This window comes from Anomalospiza imberbis, chromosome Z (genome assembly GCF_031753505.1).
Source record: "Anomalospiza imberbis isolate Cuckoo-Finch-1a 21T00152 chromosome Z, ASM3175350v1, whole genome shotgun sequence".
Lineage (NCBI taxonomy): Eukaryota > Metazoa > Chordata > Aves > Passeriformes > Viduidae > Anomalospiza > Anomalospiza imberbis.
In genome coordinates this window covers 1,171,562-1,192,332 of record NC_089721.1, presented here as the reverse complement: position 1 = coordinate 1,192,332, position 20,771 = coordinate 1,171,562, and the positions used below count along the sequence as shown (strand labels likewise).

At 49.5% G+C, this 20,771-nt stretch overlaps 1 protein-coding gene across 3 annotated transcripts in view; it reads right to left on the bottom strand.

Moving 5' to 3' along the window:
• ZBTB7C (zinc finger and BTB domain containing 7C) overlaps nucleotides 1-20,771 on the bottom strand; it is a 150,687-nt gene that overhangs the window by 60,115 nt on the left and 69,801 nt on the right. For 2 of the 3 annotated variants that reach the window (XM_068177082.1, XM_068177083.1), the window contains one exon: nucleotides 14,153-14,210. The exons of the other annotated variant lie outside the window; for it this stretch is intronic. In XM_068177082.1, coding sequence (XP_068033183.1) covers nucleotides 14,153-14,210 — 58 coding nt within the window. The remainder of the gene's footprint in view (nucleotides 1-14,152; nucleotides 14,211-20,771) is intronic. 3 annotated transcript variants of the gene reach the window in all.

The following is a 20,771-nucleotide window of genomic DNA, read 5'->3' as shown; positions in this document are numbered from 1 at the left end:
TGGCTTACATGGGAGCAGGTAATGAATCTCTATGCGCAGGAGTTGTCTCAGCTCTTATCTCCATGGCCTTGCTGTTCCCAAAGATGTTCATCCAAAAAGCTGCCCCAGCATGAGATAATGAGAACAGAGAAAGTTGGCAAAGAAACAAAAAGGCAATCGGGATCTTTACAGAAACAGGGGAGCCCCATGATTTCCACCTGTTCTCCTCCTGCTTGGACAGGTCTTGAGGTCACGATACCGTACATGAGAAGAAGTCGCTTCGGGGAGTGCAATCATGAGAGATGTGCTCTACATCAGAAAGCTATTTTGCAGAGCTTGGTCTTGCTAAAGGTTGCTCCATTTGGGTCATGCTCAGCTTGTCATGGCAGTGGTTGCAGCCCAGACCTTGCACCACCGTGCTGGTGGTGGGGTGGTCAGGTCAGGTCAGCTGGGGGCAATTTGCCACCAAATTCCAGCTGCTCCAGGCCAAGGTGGTGGTCCTGCCTGTCTGTGGTGGGTCCCTGGGGAAGGGCAGTGAGGCTCTGATCCTATAGCAAACCTGTGTGGGCCAGAACTGCCCTCCATCAGCCACAACACAGCTCAGGGTGAGGGCACTTCAAGCTATTTCAACACAGCTTCTGACCCATCCAAACACTAAGCCATGCTTCCACCACCTACTCCTGGAGGTTCCTTGAGCTAGAAGGTGCAGTGGGTGGCTGTGAAAAACTGCAAAGCTCTGCAAAATAGAACCAAAAGCTGTGGCAGCATCTTCCCTTGCCCACTTCTGAACCCCGTCACCATGGGCTTCTGCTCATGGTGGGGACAGTGGCACCCTCTCAGTCCAAGTGCCAGAGCAGGCCCTGTCCCAGCTGAAGGATGGAGCAGAGATGGCTGAAACAATCAGGAGGAGGGAATGAGATGCACACTCAGGAGGAGAGAATGAGATAGTGGGGGCCCCACACATCCACTTCCCCGTGTGAGCCTAATGAGTCTGGTTAACAGGGAGGACTTAGTTCTGCAGCTGGGTGGGATGCGCATGGGGGATGCAGAATCCTGACCCTTTCAGGCCAGGAAAGAGCCCTGGAAAGGTAACAGGCTCTGGAGGGGCTTGCAGCCTAAGCCAGGTTAGGGTTGGGGTGACATCTAGGACAAGGTGACCCAACTGCTCCACTCCCTTTCAGGTTCCCTCCCCAGCACTCCAGGGCTGTGGGAGAAAAGAGGCACCAAACACTTAAGAGAGAGGTCAGAAAAGCAGCATTTCCAATCCACACAGTTTCACTGGGAGACAGGATGGAGAGGATTTTATAATCAAGACTATCCAAAAGGGAGGTTTGGCTTAAAAGCCTAAAAAACCTCAGCAAACCTGGTTAAAACATCAGCCTAACCAGGCTCAGCTCTCCGCTCCAGACCAGGGAAACAAATGTTACAGGTTTATACACTAATTTATTTCTACCCATTTAGCAAAATAATGTGTCCCTCCCATCCCCCTTCCCTGGAGTAGCAGGCTCTGCAGCTCAGAGTCAGTGAAACTCCTTCTTCCAAAGCCTCGGAGATAGCAGCTTGACCTTCATTACTGCCCTGCTTTAACTTCCTGCCTCCCTTTGCTAACCCTCCCTGAAGGAACCCTGCCAGGCTTTCTCCCTCCCTGGGGACCATCTTTGCTGCTATTCCGCTTGGGTTCTAATTACCTTCTACTTTGATGCCTCCAATCTTTCACAGCCTTCCCCCGTGCTGTGCCATCTCACCGGCCTTTTTGGGAGTACCAGATGGACCAGCCAGATTACTCTTAGGAAATATCTACTCTTTTCTTGGTTTCTTCCCTACCCTGGGAAAAGCTTCAAAGCTGCTCTCCCTGCTGGCAGGATTCCTCAAATAAAAGCTCTGTGGACAAGGCCAGCAATCTCAAAGTCCCAGAATGGTTTGGTTTGGAACAGACCTTAAAGCTCATCCAGTTCCACCCTACTGCCATGAGCAGGGACACCTTCCACTATCCCAGGTTGCTCCAAGCCCCATCCAACCTGGCCTTGGACACTTCCAGAGATCCAGGGACAGCCACAGCTTCTCTGGGAAACCTGGGCTAGGGGCCCACCACCCTCACAGGGAATAATTTATTCCCAATTTCAACACTAACCCTGCCCTCTGGCAGTGGAAGCCATTCCCTGTGTCCTGTCCCTCCATCCTTTGTCCCAAGTCCCTCTCCTGCTCTCCTGGAGCCCCTTTAGGCACTGGAAGGGGGTAGAAGGTCTCCCTGGAGCCTCCTCCAAGCTGACCTCTCCAGCTCCCTGTGTCCAAGCAGCTTGGCATTATGGCTTTAGGTCCCATCCAGGCTTTACCAATTGCCCTAAACAGCCCAGCACCCACAGGCTGATACACCAAACCCCAGCTGTGCTTCCAAGAAAGTGCCCTCTCAACTCTGACAAGTTTAAGATTGTTTTAAACCCCTGAATAAAGAGTCATCACTATTCCAGGTCTCATTTATAGCTCTTGTTTTTGTTACCATTCCCAAACAACATCCAAGCCTTATCTGAGTGTTAAATTCCCAGCTTTGGAGGCATCCTCTGCCAGCCTCTTTCACAGGCTCAACCCAAGGGGAAAGCATTTTCTCATGGACACAGCTGTTTCCTAAAACAGACCCTGTGTTATGAGATAGGGAGACCAGACAGTGTACTTTCTCTGCCCACTCATTAGCTTAGAGATCCCCTTTTCTCTGCCTCTGCTTGGCTCTAAGCCTCCCCCACAGCTTCTTCCAGCCTCTCTCTTGGTGATTTTTTCCTCTGGCTGGTAATTGTTCTCATTGCCCTTGGCTCACAGATGGTCCTCAGAGAGCTCACTGCTGATGTGGTGCCAGCTCTGCTCCATTCCAGCTGCTGAAGGGCATTAGGAGACCAGCTACCACTGCACAGAGACCTCTCCTCTGCTCCAGCTGCCCTTCCACACCCAGGAAATCACTGGAAAAGGCTTTGCTCACCACAGCTGCCACAGCTAGGCATGGTCTCAGCCCCATCCCAGCATCCAGGTCACCCTCCAGCCCCTCTGCCTCCACACTAAGCCTCTCCATTCTATCTCAATTTCCCTACCCACCCTTCCTCCTTGACAGTCTCTCCTGCCATGCAGCTGAGTCACTTCTCCATCTCCAGACCTTTCCTTCAAGCTTTCCCATCCCCTTTGGCTTGGGAGCACCCCTGCAGGGTCCCAGAAAACCTCTCCCACAGAGGGGAGCAGTCCCTGGGATGAAATCCTTTATGCTGAGGGTGACAAAACACCAGCACAGGGTGCCCAGAGCAGCTGTGGCTGCCCCTGGATTCCTGGAAGCGTCCAAGGCCAGGTTGGATGGGGCTTGGAGCAACCTGGGATAGTGGAAGGTGTCTCTGCCCCTGGCAGGAGGTGGAATGAGATGATCTTTAAGGCCCCTTCCAACCCAAACCATTCTGTAAATCCAGCCCCTGGGCTCCAGCCCCGCTCCACAGGGACAAACTGGGACTGCCACCCAGGCAAGATGGATGTGAGTGGAAGAAAACAAGGGGGGAAAAAACACGGCAGAGCAGAGAGGAGGTGAAAGGAGGTCTTATTTTTCACCCAGCCAAGTTGTTTTTGGAGGCGCAGACACTGGGTTCATTCATGGAGCAGCTAAGTGCAGGGTTTTCAACGGAAACAATGAATTAACAAGGATGAGCAGCAACAGGATAAATTACCTTTTTCCTGCCTCCCAAAGTGTCCTGTTTCTTTCCTAACCAAGCAGCCAACAGCTCATTTAGCTTCAAGGCACTCAGCTCCAGCGACCTGGTGCCTCTAGAGAAGTCCAAGGGCTTAGAGAGAAGCTTTCCACAGAGGAACTTCATTCCCTGTGACTCCACACCCTTCCCACTCAAAACCATGGGAGCTGGGGGCTACACAGGACTCCACATGGCATTTGGGATGTGAAGTATGGGTGATGCCACCCAGCAAGGCAACAGCCCCACAGCCAAAGCCAAGGCATCATGGAATGAAGCTACTTCACAGAAATTTCATGCTGGAAATCAGGAACAGGCTTTTCACCCAGAGGATGGTCAGGCACCAGAACAGGTTCCCCAGGTCACGGCCCCAAGCCTGACAGAGTTAAAGGAGCATTTGGATGATGCTCTTATGTTTAGACAGTCCTGCAAGCAGTAGGGAAGTTGGACTCAATGTTCCTTATGGGTTCCTTCCAATTTAGAATCAAAGAATTGTTTATATTGGAAAAGCCCTTTAAGACCATGGAGTCCAACCATTACCCAGCACTGCCAAGGCCACCACTGACCCATGACCCCAAGTGCCACAGCCACACAGCTTTTAAACCTCTCCACCACTGCCCTGGGCAGCTGTGCCAGCAGGTTTAGACAACCCTTTCCATGAAGGAATTTTCCATAATGCAATCTAAACCCCCTCTGATTGTCCCCTCCTTTCAGGGAGTTGTGCAGAGCCACAGGGACCCCCGTGAGCCTCCTTTTCTCCAGGCTGAGCCCCTTTCCCAACTCCCCGTGCTGCTCTTGATGCTCCAGCCCCTTCCCCAGCTCCATTCCCTTCCCTGGACACACAAGACATTCTATGATACTCATGATTCTAAGATCAGTGCCGTGAACCCCAACCCACTGGGACCCAACTGAACCCATCCATGGGAGAAAGATCTCAGTCCACTGAGAACCCAGTACCTTCCAGCAGTGTACAACTTCTCTTCAAAGACTCAGAACGAAAGTGGTTTGACTCGCAGGTTCTGCTATCTCCAAATCTATCAGAGGGACACACTGCCCAGTGCTAACATAACGGATTAAAGCAGAAGATAAAATGCTGTTCCATTATCTATTTATTAAAAGCACCACTTGAACTGCTTTTATTCAGTGTACATCTCCCAGTAAAGAGGCACTCCTTGACGGTGTAAATCAGTGAGCAATTGTGTTTTAACAGCCTTCGGAATGGCATTTCCCCACGCTTTTAGACAAAGTATCAGACAGAAAACCTCTTTCAAAACTCACTTATCGTAACAGGCGAGATCACAGAGCTCTTTACTGCTCTTCTACCACCAAGACAAATACAAAATGGGCTTCTAAAACTCACAAAGCAGAGATCATTCCCATTTCTGCTGCATGAATATCCTAATGACGGGACAAAATAAATAATTTTGTTAGCAGGGGAGAATCATGCAGCTCCCACTGACAGATGGAACTCCTGGTAGGTGATGAAATGCAGGCTGCAGCTCCCAGCCCAACGAATCCTTTCCTCTGTGGTGGCTGTGGGTTCTGTGGGAATCAGCTCTTACAGAGCCAGAAAGGATGAAGCCACTTCGAATCTAGCAGTTCTCTGAGCAAAAAGGGAAGAAATGATGCCAGACTTTCAGCAAAAGATTTCAGGTGTGAATACAGCAATACATGTGAACTGCACAACAAAAGTGGGGTTGCTGGATTCTCTCTGCTTCACCAGAATAAATTAGGCTTTTTCTTGGTTCAGGATATTTTTCCATGCCAAGACACATTCCCCCTCAGTTTTTGCCAGGCTCTACTGCTTTGGTATTCTAATTTTATTTACAAAACGTTTCAATAAAGAAACCTGGAGCAAGAGCATTCATGAGCAGGTTGGATTTCAAATGAAATGCTGGTGGAAGACAAGCACAGCAAGCTTCACACTGAGCTGCATAAATCAGTAGAGTCTCCACTGTGGACAAGAGCAAATGTCAGATCTGACTGGGGGAAGAGGGAAGGGGATGTAGCCACATGCACAGGGAAGCATACCCATAGTCTGGAAACCATGTGATTGGATGGATGGATGGATGGATGGATGGATGGATGGATGGATGGATGGATGGATGATGGATGGATGATGGATGGATGGATGGATGGATGGATGGATGGATGGATGGATGGATGATGGATGGATGGGTGGATGGATGATGGATGGATGATGGATGGATGGATGATGGATGGATGGATGGGTGGATGGATGATGGATGGATGGGTGGATGGATGGATGGATGGATGATGGATGGATGATGGATGGATGGATGATGGATGGATGGATGGACGGATGGATGGATGATGGATGGATGGATGGATGGATGGATGGATGGATGATGGATGGATGGATGGATGATGGATGGATGGGTGGATGGATGGATCCTGACCACACTGCTGCTGTCAGAAGGACTTCAGCACCATGGCAGACACGATGCTGAGGTTGATGTCATTGCTCCTTCCTTTCCTGTGGCCACCTGCATTTTATCACCTGCTGCAGGTGAACTGGGGCACTGCCTTGCTGGGGAAGGCCCAGGGCCTAGCTGTGCCACCTGCAAGGATACCTCTCCTTGGGGTGGTTCCCAGCCCCATGCACCTCAAACCTCTGGCTGCTTTTACATGAGCTGAATTCTGACAGGGCTGACAAACCTGGAAGATCATTTTAAACCACAATCACTTCAATTTCAGCCTGTGACCTCCTTGGCAGGATCTCCCTTCAGCACAGCAGCCCCAAACAGGAGCTGACAGTGCTTGGCAACCTTTTGAACCAGCACTCAGGTCCCTTGGGTACTGAGAGGAGGGTTTCTCTCAACAGCATGCAAACTCCCTGGCTCTGACAGACCTGCTCTTGGGCTGCCCGGGAGGGGACCAGCATCCCATCCCCTGCATTCAGTGTTGTGAAAGGTCACTGGGGAAGGTGCACTTGTCACCAGGAATAAACTGCAATGCAGAAGTTGTGTCATGTCTTCTCTCTGGGAGGACGGAGCCAGCTGAAGTCAGAGAAAATCTTTCCCTGATGCCAGTGGGGTTTGGATCTGTCCTGGAGCAGTGAGCAGAAATGCCAAGCAGCAAGGAGTGAAACCTCTCCTAAATGGCATGGGTTATCAGTTGGCACGGAGGGAGCCCCAGGGGACAGCCAGGGCAGCTGTCCCTTCACACTGAGGTGCCAACCACTGCAGCCCGAATATCCCCTTAACATAAGTCACCCCATCACCATAAAGCTTGGGCAATACCAGCTTCCCAATCAGGCTAAATAAACCCCTTCCCTTTGCCTCCCCTGACAGCACATCTTATCCAGAGCTATTCTGAGACAAGAGCCAGCAGCAGACCTGGGAAAGTTGTGTTTGAAGGTCCAGCTCAGGAGAGCATGGCTGATCCCTCATGCTCCTGAAGTTAAAGTTTCCCAGACAAACCTCATAGTTTTCCACAATTTACTACCTTTATCGATCATAATGATCTTAAGGGAAGATTTTATTTCTCTCTGCAGTGTGTAGCAAACCAGAAGCAAAACTACAGCAAGGATGGCCCACATGGCAGAGAAGCAAACCTCACCTGATCTGCTGGGAGGAAGAAACCAGGGCCAGCCAGCACCAATGCCTTACCTGGTTTCCCTGGCTCAGCAATGTCCTAGGAACATGATCATGGGTCACAGACCCCCTGAATGAGATGTTCTGCAGGGGGAAAGATCATGTGCTTCCACGCTCTGCTTGAAGCCCAGGAGAAAGCAGCACAGCCCAAGGGGGTGATCTGCAAGGCCAACCTCTCAGCTCACAGCGCTGGCAGGCAGAGGCTGACACAGGCAGGGGTGTCACCACATAAAGGGCTGTCGAGCCCACGTCCGGCCCCTCTGCTCCTCCCTGAAATGTGGGTCAAGCCACAAGGTGACAGCCAGTGCTAAGGGAGCCATCCCTGCCCACCGAGGTGCTTCCAGCACTGTATCAAAAACTAAAGCCAAGCAATAAAAATTAAAAGAGAAGTAATATGGATCATAAAACCCAAGCACAAGACTAAAAAGTCCCTGGACACTGATGTATCGTTAAGACAGGGCATGAAACTCCCCACACAGCACTGCCAGGTTTCCTATCCAAGAGTTCCAACCTATCCTGGTTTCTGATTATTGTTTTGTCAAAGATGGGTCAGGCTTTCATCACCTGGCTCTCCAGTGTTAAGGAAAAAGGGTGGTGGAAAGGCTTGGGACTTGTGTGTCACCCTGTACACCACTTCTTGTGCCTCACCCACACACCGGGCTTTGTGGCTGAGACCACCAGTGCCTTGAACCAACAGCTGCACACACCCTGGTCAGGAAGGATGCCATGGTAGATACACTAAACAGATCCACAGAACCATGGAATGTTTGGGGCTGAAAAGGAACTATTAAAGGCCATCTAGTCCAGCCCCCTGCTCATGGGCAGGGTCACCTTCCACTAGAACATAAGTGCTCCAAGTCCTGTCCAACATGGCCACAGATGGGGTATCCACTTCCTCTCTGATAACTGGTAACTAAAATAACTGGCCCCAGCCTAACAAGGCTGCTGGGTTGAGCTCTGATAAAAGAAAACACTATTTTGTTGAAAGTTCTCCTTCCCCCCATCTCGCAATGACTGGTAACTCACAGGCATCTTTCCCCATCCCAATATCCCATTGTTTCTTCACTACCTTTGAAACAGTAGCCTCAGCACCAAAATTTTTATGGGGGTAAAAGTCCAAATTTAACTCTTTTGGACACAAAGCTGAGGTTTTAATCACCTCTGATAACTGGGGGGATGGGGAGGGAAGTGGGAAAATCACTGCCCCCGTCACAACTGCCCATCATCTCCATCCCCCACTAGTCCAGCCCTGCTGGTTCATTAACATCCCCTTCTTCTTGTAAATATTGCCTGAGCACTCCTGCCTGCCCTCCTGCCCTCAATTAATCATGGCCTGGGGGAGAAGCAGGTAAGAAAGCACTCAGATTTAACTGATCTCCACAGATGGTGAAAACAGAGCTCAGTGAGACAAGCACGGGCAGAGGGCATGGGCAAGGGCAGGGCAAGCAGGACAGCAGAGCCCCTCAGGCCAAAACATCCTTGCCCTGCTGTCCTCATCTACCAATGCTTCATGAGATTTGAGGAAACTTTGTATGCCACAAAGTTCGATTCTCTGCTATGAAGCAGGTTATCCTTGCAAACACAACCTCCCCTCTGCTGAATCCCAGAGCCATCAGGCCTCTCCCACCAGTCCCAATGGGGTGGATGTCCCACCAGCCACTCATGACACAAGGCAGAGGTTGAGCCCACACAAGCTCTGCAGCTCCCAAATCCCATGGGAGCCTTGAAGACCACTGCATTAAGAGTCAGTGCATCTCAGAAGCAGCGATAGAAGGAAACCTCTGGAAGGGCCAGGTTGGATGGAGACTTGGAGCAACCTGGTCTGGTGGAAGGTGTCCCTGCCCATGGCAGACGGTTTGTGACTAGACGAGTTTTAAGGTCCTTTCCAACCTAAACCATTCCGTGACTCTACAATCAATATCTCCGGCTCCAAACAGCACCCCCAGCATCCGTGGGGATACCAGAAACACAACTGGTACCTTCAGCAGGGTACCCAGCTCCCAGTTCCAGCTGCAAGGAGCCACAGGTCACCAAAAGAGCGGCCCCAGCTTTACACAGAGGTGGTTTTGCTGGAACAAAAGCAAAGGCCACAGAAATAGGTTGATTTTTTTTTTTCCTCTTTTTCCTGAGATATGACTAAACTCCAGGAGCAGGTAGTGCCTGGGCATCCTGCAAGCATCCTGCAAGCAGTGCTTTCAACACGAAGGAACAAAAGGCTGCGGTGGGGAGGAGAATGGTGGGAAACCTTGCGGGCTCCCGAGATTCATTTGAGACCTGGTGTTTGCAGCACAGGCTGTATTTCATCTTTTCATAAGTAACTCTTACCAGGAAACATTACAAAAAAGGGGGCATTTCAAGGCAGAAAAGTTGGTTGCCAAACGTCATTTTATTTTATTTTTTAAACCTTTTGTTAGCAACTCTTCTGGGGAGCAAATCCAGCAGAGGCAATACAGTGCAGCGTGCACTCCTAAATTAGTTTCCAGGCACTTGGGATGCTTTATTATTCATTTCCTCCAAATATTAGGTAATGCCTTTCACCCCTTTCAAAGTCTATACGAGGGGTCTTTGATGCATTGTGGGACTTGAAAGTTTCAGGTCTAAAGAAGCATTTCTTTTAAGTCCTCCCTTTTATCAAGCATATTCTGTTCTGTTCGCTGTAATGCACACAATGGCATGAGAGTCTTGACCTGCTTCATGTCTGATGAGTTGAAATCTCAGATGCATAGGATAAAACAGCCATTCCTAGCAATACAGCTTAAACACTTAGGGCTCTATTCAGGCAAATATTACCCAGGGGTCTGCCACGCCACTGAAAAGCTGCAGAAATTGGCTCCGTAGACGGCTGACCAATTCAGCAGTGAGAAATGACCCCGCCACATTAACTCCCCTTTTCATTTCACCCTGGGCGAGCCGGGGTCTGGAGGTAAGCGCAGCAGAAGGCGAGAGCCGGCTGAAGCCAGATTCATTTTCTTTATATAAAGTATTTTTGTGTGCGTGTGTGACCATGAATGTCATTATGCGGATCTGCAAAAGGAGGAAAGTAATGACATTAGGGCACAGGCACAGGAATCAGGGAGGTTTTTGTCTTACAGCGACACCGGAGCGCTGTCACGTCTTCTGGACAAGCAGAATTTGTAGGCTTTAAAACACCGCAAATGTCTTAGAAAAGCAGGTCTCTGCCTCTGCTGAAGGCATGTGGACTTTGCTGGGCCACTTTACACCACCCAGCACCAGTCCACTCCATGTGCTAACCAGAATTAATACCTCTTGTTCCATAACAATTTACCCTGTTTATAGTTGTTTTTTTTTTCCACCCCGTTTTTTCCACTTTATACTGCAAGCTCACTTAAGAGAGCTCCTGTCCAACAATACACTGGACCCACGACAGGGATGCAAAGTAAACTTATTATTGAAAAAGCAAATATATTTCAGTACAAAATACCATGTAATTGTCCTTTAGACCATCGCACCAACATGTTTTTATAGAAGTACCAGGTGGCTATTTTACGATATTAATCTCCTCTTATCAATCTCCTCTTGACAGGCTAGAACTAAGAAAAAAATTTTAAAAGGCAATCTGGAAAGGCAAGGGTAAAATTTAATGCACAAGCTGGAGAGTTCCTAAATGGGCTGAAGATGCTGGAATTTGCCTTGCATGTTTTCTACCCCAGGAGCAAAAGATGCCTCTAGAACAAACAAGTGTTCAGACTATATGGGAAGATGTTTGTAAAAGAGAGAGGCCCTGTTTTTCTGACTCCTCTTGCCTGCCCCAGTGCTACACCCTGGTATGGCCTGCAATCCCACCCTGTCAGCCTGAGACCAGCCTCGATAACCCAAACATTTCACTGGGAAAAACATTTCTTAACCTGTATAAAAAGGAAGAAGTTCATCTTGCATGAGTAAAACCCAGCTATGTCTTTCCTGATACTGGCAATACATCCAGCAGCACTTCCTGTAAAATGGGAATATATGCATCTTGCAGGCCCTGGTCCTGGTGTGTGTGATTTGAGGATTAGCTCTAAAGGCAAATTAGATCCACAAGGATATAATCTCCCAACCCATCCACCTCCTCCAGGATGCTGCAGACCTGGAGAGCACAAACCTGATTTTTGAAGGATGCTGAGCATCCCTCTCACAGCTGGCATGGCAGTAGCAGCAACAGGTAACAAAAATAATATGATAAAGACTGGACAGGGCTTTGAGCTACCTGGTATAGTTGAAGATGTCCCTGCTTATTGCAGGGGGGTTGGACAAGATGTCTTCTAAAGGTCTCTTCTGACCCAAACCTATTCTATTCTATTCTATTCTATTCTATTCTATTCTATTCTATTCTATTCTATTCTCAGCTCTCACATTACCCACCTGGCTAGGAGGCTTTTTAGGAGCCCTCTGAAGCATCCTTACTGAAACACCATCAGGACACATGGTCTGTGCCCCATGTATGTGTGGTGCAGCGCTGGCCTGCCAGAGGGCAGCTGACAAGTCATTGCTGTGCATGCTACAAATCCTCTGAGCCAGTAAGAAAACTCAAAAAATGTGAAGATTTATCGGTTTGCAGGTGGAAATCCTTTCAGTCGAGACAACAATTCTATTCCTTTTGAGGTAAACTAAGAGTTTTTGCTTGGGGACCCCATCAGGAGCAGAAGGCAGCACAAGGATGGGACCCATCACTCACCAGTCAGCAGAAAGATGCTGACTGGGGTGTCTGCACAAATTTTTAAGGAGCCTGAAACAGCTCTTTTGAGAGAAGGAGACAGAAGAAAAGAGGCAAAACTGCAGGAGAAACAAAATCTATCTGTAAACCCCAGGCAGAGTTGACACAAGGCAGCTGGCACAGGAGTGCAGAGATGATAATGGAGCCTGATGGATAGTTCAGAGGATTATCAGATACCCTCCAACTCAAATATGCTGAGGAACCAATTATTTAATGCTGAAGACAGCACAAACGGATGTTTAATAAGCTGGATCACTTCAAGACTGTTGGAGCTCAAGGGGCCAAACCCCCACTGGTGTAAGTGTGGAAAGCCAGCATGATGAAATACCCAATGCTTCAGATACACACAGGCCCTCCCAGTCATCACCATCTCTGCCAGGAGACTGGGGGCCATGGAGGGGAAACACAGCTGGAATTTGGGAGCAGATGGGTGCAAGAGGTCCCTGGGGTGGGGAAGCATGTTCACCACCCCACGCTGACAGCACTCAGCTCTGCAGGCAGTAGCCTTGCTTGTTGCCCTGTTCACAGGAGAAGGGGTTGCTGTTCTCAGGAACAGTTTGGGTTTTTCTTCTAGCTGACTGCAGAGAGGCAGCAGGGAAGCTGTAGGAGGTGAGGGAGACAGAAAGGAGTTTAGTCTGTGCTCCAGGCACTGAACAGAAACCGTTTGGAGTCAGGGATGATTCCTGTGAACAAAGCACCCCTTCTCAAGCTCTTCCGCTGGCGGGGGTGTTGGGGGAAAACAGGGTCTCAGCACCCTCCCTAGCTGCCTTGTCAGGAGGTGATCCTGCAGACACAACATCCCCTTACCTGGGCTGCTCTTGCAGCCAGAAAAGAGAGACAGACTTCTGCTTATCCTTGCATGCTGCCCAAACTATATCAGATGTGACATGGGATAGAAACATCTCCACTAATTATAAACGGCCCCTACATTTTTAAATGTCTGAAGATTGCTTCCTGAAACCACATTGTGTAAGTTTCTCCCTTCATCTGTGCTCAAATTGTACTAGAGGAGCCGAGGTGTGTCTTAAAAATCTGCATTTCCCCATGATCCAACATCCACTAGCACTGCTGCTATAGTCCAGGCTACAGCAGAGATACAAGAATAGGTGTAAGAAAGAATTTTTTTTTTTTTTTATGAGGATGGTGAGGCCCTGGCACAGTGTGCCCAGAGCAGCTGTGGCTGCTCCTGGATCCCTGGAAGCGCCCAAGGCCAGGCTGGATGGGGCTTGTAGCAACCTGGGATAGTGGAATGTGTCCCTGCTCATGGCAGGGGGCTGGAATGAAATGAGCTTTAAAAGCCCCTTCCAACCCAAACCATGGTTCTACAATTCTTTGATAGCCTAGCACCAAGATGTTCCTCAGCATCCATCACACATGCACAGAGGAAAGATGTGGGAATTTGGTCCCTGAGGGATGGGAACCTGCAGGGGCTCACAGCATGGCTCTGCTGAGAGTTTGGCCAGTGTAAACCAGAAAGCTTCTCATGAGAAGATGGTGAAAAAAAAACCCAGCCTCCCACCTGACACAATGCAAAATATCTCAGTTCAAAAACATCAGCTCAAGGTCTGGCTCTGGCATAGCTCAGATGATAAAAAAAGGATTCTCCTTTTTTCCTGTTCAAGATCTCTAGGCAAACATCCAAGTGACATCCTCCCGTGTGACAGCTGCAGAAAACAGGAGAGGACCTTGAAATGCCACCCAGATTGCAGCCCCGTGACTGGGTATGGACGGGGCCAAGCACAACAACAGCCAAAAGCACTCCAAGCATTAACAAATATTGTTGCTTGGTGCACTCCTGTGCAGCTGCCAGCGTATCTGCTGCCTGCTCCTTCCAGCACTCAGCAGTGAGAACACACATATTGATGAGAGCATCTTCCACGGATTTACAGGAAGAGCAATTAGAGGTTTGGTCGTTGACGACAGCAGAGAATCGTGGTGGTGGTGGTAAAGATGATTTGTGCTGATCCATTAACACAGCAAACTACCTCCTCTCCCACAGGAAATCTCAATAACTGAAGGGCAGATCAGAACCCCAAGACCCCAGAAAGGTATCAGGACAACCACATAGTTCTCCCCAGTCTGCATCCTGCTTGCCAGCTCTCCCCACAAAGCTCACCCCAGTGTGTACTCACCAGTACCCTTGGTTCTGTTTCAAAATGGTGATGCTCCTTTCGCTCCTCTCACCATTTCCTAAGGAAAAACAGAGAGAAAAAACACAAAACAAAACCCCTCATCAGATCCAGGACTGATTTTGTGGTTAAGAAGACCCAGCTCTGGAGAAGCCTCTACCGGGACAATGAGAAAACACGGAGCCAGGCGTGCTCCTGCTCTCCCACCACACGTGTTCCCAGGGTCAGCTCCTCTGCTCATCACCCTTCCCTGTACCACTACATCACCTAGCAACACCGTGCCACGGAGGTGCAAGCCCACCCCATCCTCCCCCTGTATCACATCTCCAGTGACAGCTGGGAGATGAACACCCCAGGAATGGAGCAGTTCTGGGCTGCTTCACCCATCCCTCCCCCAGATAAACATTACACTTTGGTCCCTCGGGATTATCAGCTTATTCCTACATCCACAGTTCAGTCATCAGTGGCAGCTCAGTAGAACCTGCAGTGCAAATTCCCAACACATCCACATTCCACAACTGCTAGGATACAGAGATGGAAGGTGTATGAAGAGCATCCTCCCAGCTCTGCCTACAAAACTTCCCTGCCCCTCTTAGCCTGGGAAAACCTTTTGGAGAAATGGAGCTCTACTGAAACTCCTGGCCACCACTCGCACTTCCAAATGATGGAGACAGGGGGTTTGCATTTCCAGAAACTGACACCTCCATGTGGGAGGCCCAGCAGCTTGGCTGGACTCAGGGCTGATGAAGGAGATCAGCAGAAGGATGTTTTGGGGTGCTTTACTCCACTTCAGAACAATCTCAAGGTGTGAGAACCCCACACGCAGGCAGCCACCATATCAACAAGGACCCCTAGGACAATCTGAGGGGCTGGCCCAGGCCTTCTCCTGGGTGAGGACTGAGAGGAAGACCATTGTGGCTATTACAACACTGGGAACATATGATGCAGTAGTGCTCAGCTGGAAAATGCTCCTGTGGCTCAGCAGTCAGATGGAAATGCACTGTTTGCATGCCAAAGAAGCCGTAATTTGGAGTATTTTCCCTAAAATGGGAAAATACCACCAGCTCACACCTGTCCTTGAACCTGGGTTTGTACCTGAGTCCTGGCCAGGGTCAAGAGGTTCCCTCCTACTCATGGAAGCTGCAAATGAAACAGGATCTCTCTGCCAAGGCTTAGTGGTGTGCAAAGCAAGAAACACCCCCTCACTGTATGCAGTCTCTCCACTGGGCAAGGAGGCATTTGTTATCATGGGGCAGCTGGAGATGGAGACACTGCCTTCTCTTTCCTGGTTCCACAAGAGGTTTCTGACTGAATCAATCACCCAAGCATCTCTTTTTCTTCTCCAGACAGCCCTTGAATGGGTTTGCGAGTGCAGGGTCCACCAGCACTATTTCCCATTACTCATGACACAAGGAAGCAAATGGGATTCCTCTCCCAGCTTTTAGTAAGAGCCAATGATCTTGATTCAGCCTTTATGAGATTCTCATTCTCATTATTTTCATGGGAAAGTGTCAACAATATTTTCCAAGTCAGGCTGACACCTGGATGTCAGGATGAAGAAGCCAACAGGCTCTGATCACCCTACGAAGGGCAACCTTTGTGCTGGTCTCCAATTCTCCTTCTCACGTGTCTACAGCCACCAGCCTGAGGACATTTAGGCAGTCTGAGGACATCCAGGCAGTAGGCAATGCATGGAGCACATGTGAGTGGTGCAGCATGGAGTGGCTGCAGACCAGCCCCAGGGCCACGATCAGCCCCGAGAATGGGACTTCCCTGCAGCCAATGAGTCCACGTGCTTTCAAGAGCATCCAGCTGCTGGGACCCTCCAGCACGACCTCCTTCCTCAGCCAGGGCCCTGCTCAGTTCACTGACTCACAAGGAGCCACCACTGTGCTGGGCTAATGACTTGTTTGCCACTCAACAACCAAAAGTAATCAACAACGGGCAAAGAGCTTAATGCAGGCCACTGTCAACATGCCCACAGTGGGCCAGCACCATCATCTTTGTTTAGGGCAAAATATACAGGGTAGGCTGCAAGAATCCTGCAATGGATCCTGGCTTCATGGCAAAGCTCATGAACCCTGCTTGGATTGACACACAACCTCCCCCCGGCACCAGGGCAGGGGCTGGCATCACGCTTCCCGTGGGAAGTGTTGGGTTTCAGCTCTAACTTCTGCCTAAAGCCTCCTTCTCTCCACAGGTCCTTCACTGCAGCTGCTCCCCAGAGCAAGGGGAGCTCAGCCTGCAATTCAATACCTTGTTGTAGGCAGGTGGGGTTGGTGTCTCCTCACAAGCAGTAGAACAAGAGGGAACGGCCTCAAGGTGAGCCAGGGCATATGAGGAGAGATTTCTTCAAAGAATGGGCTGTCCAGCCATGGCACAGGTTGCCCAGGGCAGTGGTGAAGTCCTCATCCCTGGAGGGATTTAAAACCCATGTGCACATGGCACCCGGGGACATGGGTCAGTGGTGGCCTTGGCAGAGCTGGGGGCATGGCTGGGCTCAACAGTCTTGGAGGACTTTTCCAACCTAAATGATTTTGCGGTTCTATGATTCCACCCAAAACAAATCATTGTTTGAGGCACAGAAAAATTCTCATGAGGCAATAAATGGGAGCTCCTGGGCTAATAAAAGGCTGCACCTGAATCACAGTTTCATCACACTCCAAGAAGAGTGGCTGTGAATAACCACACGCATGATCAACCCCCTGAATCAGAAGATGCCCTGGTGCTCTTGTAGCAGTTTCCAAAATAGGATGGGCATTGCTGAGGGCAGCCCAGGCTTCATTCTCCCATTCCCAAAACACACGTGCAATGAGAAGCTACAAATCAACCAGGCTTGCCTGTGGCTTCCCCTTCAGCCACAAGGTCCCTTTTAGCTTCTTGGGGTGGTTTGCAGAATGACTCGAACACGCCCTCCTGCAGATGACACTCAGATTTCTAAATACCCTCCCTGAACACATCACTGAGCTGCCACATCAGCTCACTCATGGGGCTGTTCCTCTCACCACGTGTCACCAGCAGTGGAGCTTCTGCCCCTCTTCAGCACACTGACCTCCCCATCACCTGGCTGGGCTTGAGCTGCTGGGCTGGGAAAGATGATTCCCAAATAAACTAGTGATGTGGAATGCTTGTCCTGCCCTTGAGGTCAAGCCCACGTGAAGAAAAAGCCTTTATCACAGAATCACAGGGCAGTCTGGGTTGGAAGGGACCTTCACAGGCCATCTAGTTCAACCCCTCTGCTATGAGCAGGGACATCTTCAACTAAACCAGGTGGTTCAGAACCCTGTCCAGCCCGACCTTGAATGTTTCCAGGACTGGGGCACCCACAGTTTCTCTGGAGAGCCTGTGTCAGTGTTTTACTACACTCACTGTAAAAAACTTCTTCCTAACAGCGATCTAAATTGATTCCCCTTCAGTTTAAAACCATCACCCCTTGTTCTACTGCAATATACACTGTTAAGTTTGTCCTCATCTTTCTTCCAAGCCTTTATGCCCTGGCAGAGGCTCTGACGTCTCCCTGGAGAGAGAGGGAGACCTCACCTCCTCTTCTCTTGTGCAGGTAAACAGCCCCAGCTCTGCCATGCTGGCTCCAGAGCAGAGGAGCTCCAGCCTCTGCAGCACCTCTGGACATTCCAACAGATCCATGTCCATGCTGAGGACACCAGAGATTTCTCCAGGGAACAGCCCTGTCCTCAACAGAACAAGCACTCACCTATTTCCAGTGGACTTCCAAGGCTGCCATCCATGCTCTAGCCCTGGCCATCCAGCAGTGGGAATTTAGGTCACCTGAAGCACAGAACTACCCTGGACTGACAACCACCACACGCCCTCCCCAGTGTCCAGGCCTGGAGGTGTCTCCCAGGGACAACCTGATAAACCTACACCAGTCCCTGGCACACCAGGTAGGATTCAGCCCCACCTAAGGCATTTCAGGGGGGTGCTCACACAGATCCTGGCTTTAGTTGCCTTAATGCAGGTTCTCATTGCTACACTGGAATCCCTCAGCTATCCCAGACCTATGCCTGGCTTTGCCAGGCAAAACCCTGGACCTGCATCCCTCCTGACTGACAGATGGAGACTAAGCAACATGTCCTAGGGTAATAATGGACACCTATGGCCAGCAGCTGAATTGTGATTACATGTGTGGTGGCTGCCCCAGCTCTTACTGCAGCCTGTGGGGATGCAGTTGGCACCATTTTGGGTGTTTGGTGAGCCACTGAGTTACTCAAACTTCAGTATCTCTTTTGGGGTGTGAAACACCCTCCAGACTCCACTGGCCAAACATCCAGTGACCCCAAAAGGAGATTGGGCACCTAGTTAGTATTTTTGTCTGCCACTGCAGCCTACCTTCAGCTCCTGGTCTAAGTTTCAACAGCTCCAAAATAAAACCCATTTGCATGGGATGGGGATGCCCTGCAGCTCTGCACTCTCAGGCCCCTGCTGTGATGAGCAGCACAATCCTGGCACATCCACACTTCCAGGACGGTTCCAGTGCTTGTGCAAAATAGGAATGGACAAGTAAATTTGACAAAGAAAGGAGAAAGAGCAACTGATATGCAAATCCATGTAATAAATCATTCACCAAATCTGTTCTGCAGTTTTGAAATAATCTTGGAGGTTGCTTCCCAAGTGCTGTTTGCAAACCCTCTGTTAATCTGGGAAGCAGATGCTTCTACAGTAGGCTGTATTACAGCATCTTCAAGAAATCCCTATTAAATGTTACTTTTAAATGCCCATGACTTTTGCAGTCAGTTCTTTTTAAATCTTCTTGGCTTATCTGAACACCAAACATCATAAAAAACCCCTTTGCTGTGATTCAGCTCTAATGGGTCTAAGCTGGGGAAGAGCTCATCTCATGTCTCCTTTCATACCCAGGTGACACCCAAATTCCTCCCAGAGGCCTCTGACCCTTCCCTTTGTATGCTCTAAGGAGTCTTTGACTTCCTCAGACTCCTGAGCTTCACTGAAAGCCTGTGTTGCTTCAAACAGGGCAGTGCCCTGGAGATGCCCTCCAGAATCATGGGAGCCAAGTCACCCACACCCCTGCAGAAAATCCCACATGGAAAACATACTCTGAAAAGGCATTTCTAGCATGCCCTGGCACACATGGACATTTCATTGCCTAGGAGAGTGTTTGGGATGATTACTGCTGGGTTTTTTTTTTTTTTTTTTTTTTTTTTTATTGCCAGGGACTGTTCCTTCCAGCAAAAAAAAAAAAAAAAAAAAAAAAAAAAAAAAAAGCCTGCCTTGAGACAGATCATTCCTCCCGGCTCGGAAAGAACTGAGAGTGTGGACTGTGCTCAGAAGGAGTGACCTGGCTGCATCTTTGGGCTGACATCCTTTCCAATCTCCAATGCTCAGTTTTCCCCTTCCTGAGTGAAAATGGAAACAACAGCATCGGCTGTGGCTGGAAAGGGCTTTTGAAATCTACAGGTGAGAAGTGTAGGTGAGACAGCGCCACACCCTTCTAGAAATAGGGGGAGAGGGAAAGGCAGCAAAGGGAGGAAAACCCCTCATAATAAATAATACTCTACAAATTACATAAAATGAACACATTAAAAAACCAATCCTCCAAGAAGCAGCTGCTTCATTCTTTGCTGTTGATAGGATCAATATAAGAGAGGAAATTACCACCTTGTGCTCTGCAACACATCACACCAACTTTCCTTTACAGACCCTAATGCTCCTGATTGCAGTGTCAATTTAAAATTTACCATAAAATGCAGCATCTCATAAACTTTACAACCTCAATCACACTCAGCCAGTGTTTTCACCCAAATCACATGCACAGGCACCCGCTTTGCTCTGCAAGGCAGACACACATCAATGTGCTGCTGACAGCAGATGGGAGAGCAGAGCAGGGCACCACATCTGGGATCTGCCTGTCTTGGGTAGTCTGGATGCAAAGAGAATGAATCAGGTTGGAGAACAAGCTGGAAAATGCACCCTCAGATGTCTGTGAGACAGCTTATCCCATGTCCAGAAGGATAAAGGGTAGCCAGAACCACGATTTATGATGAAGGTGCTGAGGCCCTGGCACAGGGTGCCCAGAGCAGCTGTGGCTGCCCCATCCCTGGAAGTGTCCAAGGCCAGGATGGACAGGGTTTGGAGCAACATGGGGTAGTAGAAGGTGTCCCTGCCCATGGCAGGATGATGGAGCCAGATGGCCTCTAAATGTCCCTTCCAACCCAAACCAAACTGTGATTATATAATCAAATACAACATGACCTCAGGTGCAGCAGCTCTGGTGCCCTGAACACGCTGCCGTCGAGGTGGCACCGGCACCCCACGATGCTGAGCCAACCTCCTTGCACTGGGACATGCTTAAAGCATAGCTGGTTTATGCCCTCTTGCAGGCTCTGATGGGATACCCCGAGCCATTTCCCTAATCCTGTGTATCCTTCAGAAATGTAAGCCCATGCAGCTCCTACAGAGAAGACGGTGTGAGTTTTTAATGCAGGGAAGGAGCATGCAGCTATGCCCGTGCCATGAGCTGACCACTTGCTTTTGCAGGCATGGGTTGCACTCAAGGGTTGACAAGGGAAAAACTAATTAAGCCCCTAATTTTGCTTCCTGCATAAGTCTAAGTCCTTTTGCTGTTGTCACTATGACAGCCCATTTC